The 6,000-nt window shown below is 30.4% G+C and overlaps 1 protein-coding gene across 1 annotated transcript in view; it reads left to right on the top strand.

Annotated features, from left to right (window-relative positions):
• Window positions 1-431: 431 nt before the first annotated feature.
• Window positions 432-6,000, top strand: part of LOC127735000 (limbic system-associated membrane protein-like) — a 67,582-nt gene continuing 62,013 nt past the window's right edge. The window contains exon 1 of the mRNA XM_052245062.1: window positions 432-831. Coding sequence (XP_052101022.1) covers window positions 762-831 — 70 coding nt within the window. The 5' untranslated portion in view covers window positions 432-761. The remainder of the gene's footprint in view (window positions 832-6,000) is intronic.

The following is a 6,000-nucleotide window of genomic DNA, read 5'->3' as shown; positions in this document are numbered from 1 at the left end:
TTTTTTACATACTGTGATGAACTTGGACCTATGCGAGAAACTATGTATTTATTGTAAAGATAATAAAATTATCAGTAAAAGCTACATTCTTTGTGTAACATTTTCCTGTAATTGATCTTAACTATCACAAAAGATCGCTATAAAACAATTGATCACAATCAATTAAATTTAAAAATAAAAAGATACAATTTCTTCAAGGATTAAAGCAACATTAAGTGCAGTGTTATAATGCATTACTGTCACTACAAGCTGATGTATATTTCAATTAACAATTGCCCAGTAGTTAAAGATTAGTTTTCTGATTTTTGAGAAACGGTCAATACAACCACGTTCCTGATTGGATCTTCATTTCCGGATTGGAAAAGTAATAGCAAAAGACAAACGCAAGAGGGCGGGAACTTCGATATCAAGTATATGTAAATTGATTTTCGTGTAAATCACCGACGAGCCCCGAGAATCAGCTAGAGTAAAAATTGTAAATAAGATTAAATGTGCTATATTATACTTTGACCTTTGATGAAATGATTTTGGATTTAAAAGTATGTTAGTCATATGGAAATTGATACCAAAGTTGTAAACTTTGTATAACTCTGAATGAAAGTGTCTACTGATTGTGGTTAAGTTTCTACAGAACTTCTAAAACTTTGGAATAAAAAAACTGTGTCACAGTTTCTGGAGGCATTATGCTATACACATTTTATCTTTTCTTAATTTAAGTTACAGTTGTTAACAGTTGGATATAAATTCGCAGCTGAGAAAAGATGGAAAACTTGAAGCGAACTTTTTTATTTCCAGTTTTTATCTGCTATATTTTAATGTGCTGCCTTCCAGGTTAGTATTTATGTTATTTCATTCTATTTTGTTCTTAAATACATTAATATGTATGAATGTTTTACAGGTTAATTTAGTTTGATGTTAAAAAGTTTCTATCTATAAAAATTCACAGTTCACGGATGAGCAATGTATTGTTTTTATACGACCGTTATTATGTATTTATGCATTCGATTTGTCTCAGCATACAATGATGACACGTTTGATAGGTCACACCTGCATTTTTTGAACTGCAGGAGCACATGGGTATTAAATGCAATCGCTGTAAAAATAAAGATGATTTAGGGAATTTTTTTACGTAACTTTTCTTGTGGATTTGCTATTCATCTTAAATGTTTCCGAAATCTATTTATTACCTTCTATATGTCGTTTTCCTTGACATTTTATGGGAAATGAAGCATGTTATCTTTTAATTAAGATTCCAGTAGCATGCAATCTGTAGCGTATGCTTCTGTTCAATGTTATCATTTTATTGTACCTAGAAAAGAGATAGAAAAACAATAAACATATCAGATAGGTCAGATTTCATATGCTGTTTATTTCTTTTTAATTGAAAAATAACATTGCTTCTCTTAAAGTGTAATGACCACCCGTATTTTGATTAAACAACTTTTATTCATTTTAACTAGCGTGCATTTGTTTGTGTACTTTGTGCATACTTTCTTAAAGATTTGTCAGTTGACTGCACAAAAGTTAAATCAAAGAGAAAAGCACCGAAAAACATAATATTTAGATTTTATCAGAATTTCATTGCACTTACAAAGACATTTCAGCACAAAACGTTATCGTAACGGGTCAGCATGAGTGTACAGAAAGTTCTTTAAACTTTTAAATACGTTTTACAATTTAATGTAATTTGTTCTACCTGGTTTTTTTCTTTAGACTTTTATCTCAATTTATAATGTTCATGTATTTTTTCGTTTTCTTGTTCATAATTTTGAACAGTGTAGCAATTTTTTTTTACATGTGAATTTTGTATGCAACAAATCCATTTTGAATTATAAAGCACACTATATTTCAATTTATGTTTACGCAAGCTTATCTGAATAGTGTTATAATGACGAAAGAATTAGTAATTTTTAATCAGACGTTTCCAAATATTCTTGCTATTAAGTTTACATTTTATAGTGCAGGACATCGGCAGTCAACAGCAATCATTCAAAAATTGAAATTTCCAGCACAAAGCATTATTTCAATATTTGCTTATTTTGTGAAAGTACATATATTTATTCCCGTCGGGTTGAGTTTGTTGTTCAATACACAATTCGAGTTTCCCCCGCATACACGCACCGGCCCCTGCTCTTTATGGCTATAAACATCATTATCATTTTGATAGAACCTGATATTCATAATATCTTTTATTGAATAATCATACTAGTGTAGTTTTCAGCTTATATTATTAGAAATATGACCCAGATAAACTTTTACTTGTAGTCGCTTGATTTATTGTTTTTGTATGACAAGAATCTGCTCAAGCCCACATGGTTAACGCTGTTATTGATTTCGTCACGCGACTTCACGTCTGCTACTTTTATAATTAATATCTATTAATACGCACCACCATGCATGTAAAGTATATTCGATCTTAGAACAATCCTTTTGTGGTAAAATGTTTCTTTGGCACGTGCCTTAAAGCACAACACGTGCGCACATACTTTACATTTACCATTCAGTTTATTGTGGTCTCATTTTACATACGTGGTTCGTTGATCAAGTCAGTAATTGTTTTTCAAAATGACAACTTGTTACTATGATTCAACAGTATTTCATAGATACAATAAAATTGAGAATGGAAACGGGGAATGCGTCAAAAGAGACAACAATCCGACCAAAGAGCAGAAAACAGCACAAGGCCACCAATGGGTCTTCAACATACAATGTATACTTATATAGCTTTGATGCGCTGATCTCCTTTAGAAATATAATCAATCAATCACAAATCATATATTGAATTTTGCAAAAGGATCTAAAGCAAACACGGAAATCATAATCAGTCTTACCCTCGGAGTCTTACTTATAGCTTCCATAAAAAAGACACCCAATTCTGAAATTGAACATTTTGTCTTTTAATTATGCTTAACACTTTAAAGATTGGGAATTATTTACTTTAATCCATTCGGTTTGTATTAAGCTAGACATCTATTTGATGGGGAATGTATATTTAATTAAAAGGCCAAACAAAAGCTATTCGTGTGTAGGGTGGCTTTCAGAAAAATTGTTTTTTTCTTCTAATTTACTAGTTTTTAAATCTTGATTTTTATCGGGATTATACTTGCAATTTTAAATGTTCGCAAGGTTTAGTCTAACACTTATCGGTTATAATGGTTTTGATTTTTGTTAAATATTTGATTTAGAGCTTCAAACTAATGCATTCAATGAAAAGCTGCAAAAAATTGCAAAACTTCCTTATTCTGATACCTTCCTATCTATATTTAGATCTGAACACAGAAGATATTTTGAGATGTTTACATGTAACACAAAAATGCAGATGTGAGACAATAATTATATATTTTTTGGTCAAGTTAAATTGATCAAATTTTGTTATAATGAAAACTATGTACCGAAAATTGTCATTTGCTGGTAAAATATGACAACATCTGTATGATGTCACGACGACACATATCACTTAAAATGACCATTCTTTCAACCGTATTATTTTGTTAAATTCCCATAGCTTTGAAAAAGTTGATGCACAGTTTCAGAAGCAAAATAAAGGCCTCCCCCTTTTCTCAATAATTGATGAAATCACGATGTCATTCTATACTGATGCTAGTAAACAGTAATAATAAAACCCAAGCAAACAAGTTCAGTTTAAATTTACGCTTTCTCAATAGTAAAAAGGCGACTAAAACTCGGTTATTAAACATTTCAATATAGTCACTTAAAGTAAGTATTCAAACCTTTCATGCAACTTAATCAAAATAAAGGTAATTATAAACAGTAAACGACTTGTTTGAATTGTTTTACATTTGTCATTTCGGGGCCTTTTATATCTGACTATGGGGTATGGGTTTTGCTCATTATTGAAGTCCGTACGGTGATATATATAGAAGTTAACTTCTAAGTCCTTTGTCTCTGATGGAGAATTGTGACATTGGCAATCATACCACTTCTTCTTATCTTTATATGAAAAACACATGAACAGTAGCTTTACAGCGATAACGGTATCGGTATGAATGTCACACGTGACTTTCCAGCTTATTAATACGTGTTTTTTGCCTTTTCGACAGAGAGAAAGATCTCCCAATACAGTGCAATGTCGCAAAAAAATGAATGATAGTTTTACAACTACGGTTCAATTTTCATATTTGAAAATGTCAGAACATTGCAATCTCACTGAAGATCATCAATTCTATCAACAGATGTTTGATATCATAATAGATCGACATTAGCAATTAAGTTAGTTTATATGTCACATAAGAGCTAATACCAAAAGAGTACACTATTAAAAAGGAAGTTGATGAACGATGTTAGACAAATCATTGTTTTGGGGTTTGTTTTTTTTTTTTAGATTTGTCTATCTTGTAGTATAGTTAAAATTGATGTAGTTATTTAGTAGTTGTACAAACAATGTTATTTTTCGTGTAACGACACGTTGTCGTATATGAATTTGGTACAAAATCAAACTTTGCTTCTTTCTGAAAATTTAATCTAAAATGACACCATATTAAAAAAGTCACAGATTTTTTTGAAAATAGCTCCTGCAACAATGTTTGGATTTGTGGTTACTGACTTGCAGTGATTAAGCCTCTCTCTGTAATTTACTTCCGGTGTCATTGCCATCTTGTTTATCAAATGTCAGAATGAATTTATCTAGCAATTATTATAAATTTTCAGCATCAATAAAGGTCGAAACGTGTTTTCTCTTTCATTCCCAGAGTAGACAATCATATTAGATAGGTACGGTATGTGAATGCTGATCAAGTATGACATTAAGCTTGGTTGATGTTAGACTTCGATCACTTAATGACCAGTTTGGGCATTATGTGCAGTCGTTTCAAGATGATACGAAGGGCCTCTTTTGTAAGGATTATGTCAAATATAGTACTTTATCAATAACATCTCATATTCCCCATTGACATCTTGAAATCATAATTCTTATGAAATTGCATTTGATGTATGTGTCTTGTGTCTTACCACGTGTGTTACAGAAGTGCCATTAATCTGACTTACCATACTACATATGTACGTAATGTAAAACTGAAATACCTTGAAATCTTTTAAAAAAAAACAATAGTACTAGTATATTAAGTTTTTTTTTAATAATGTTTATAACAAATCAGACAAGGTCTGTAAATGCCAGATTAAACTTGATGAATGAAAATTGATACCTACCGAATAGATTGCCATCATTTCCTAATTAGGACATACATGTAACCTACAACAAAACAAAAGAAAACACACATTTAGGATACAATTGTAAAATATATTTAAAAGTTTATGCAAATTTTCTTTTTTCCATCTATTCTACTTCGGGGTTTTTATAATTTCTTTTTTCGGGGGATTCTTGTCACTGGAGTTGCAGGATAAACTGTCTTCTTCGCTCGTTTGTCTTTTAACATTTTCCTAACTTGTAAACTTTTTAATGATTTATTTATTTATTTGATTAAATACAATAGTTTTCTCGGTATAAAATTTTCATTTCGAAGGATAAAATTTCATTAAAACGTCGGTGGTAATGTACAATGAGAAATTTAATTATATTTGTTCACCTACACGTGAGTAGTAACATCAACGTAATCAAGACTTCATTCTATATCAATCAAATAATTTAAGAAAAAAATACAATTTTAAAAGTACACTATGGAATCTAAGATTATATGAAGATTTCATTTAATATCTTTTACATTCTAAATCTTAACATAATTTGTAAGTAAAACAAATAATCGTTATCCAGTATTTCCGCACGTGTCAGCTTCAGTTTTTCATATTAGATTTCAATAATTTAAAAAGTACAATCCTTAGAGGTACATTTCAGAGGCACTTCAAAAGTGCTCGTTAGTATAATGACCACAGACAAAAACAACAGAAGTCACTGCATACCTCCTCGAACTTCAGACTAACAAATACGTCAATGTTAAATAATAAAACACAAACTAATTAAAAATAAGAAAACATAACACTTCTGTAGATATTAAAGAGTAAAGTACATTAGTACTTCAGCCATGT

The sequence above is a fragment of the Mytilus californianus genome, unplaced genomic scaffold (genome assembly GCF_021869535.1).
Source record: "Mytilus californianus isolate M0D057914Y unplaced genomic scaffold, xbMytCali1.0.p SCAF_3, whole genome shotgun sequence".
NCBI classification, from domain to species: Eukaryota; Metazoa; Mollusca; class Bivalvia; order Mytilida; family Mytilidae; genus Mytilus; species Mytilus californianus.
This window is presented reverse-complemented; position numbering and strand designations above follow the sequence as displayed.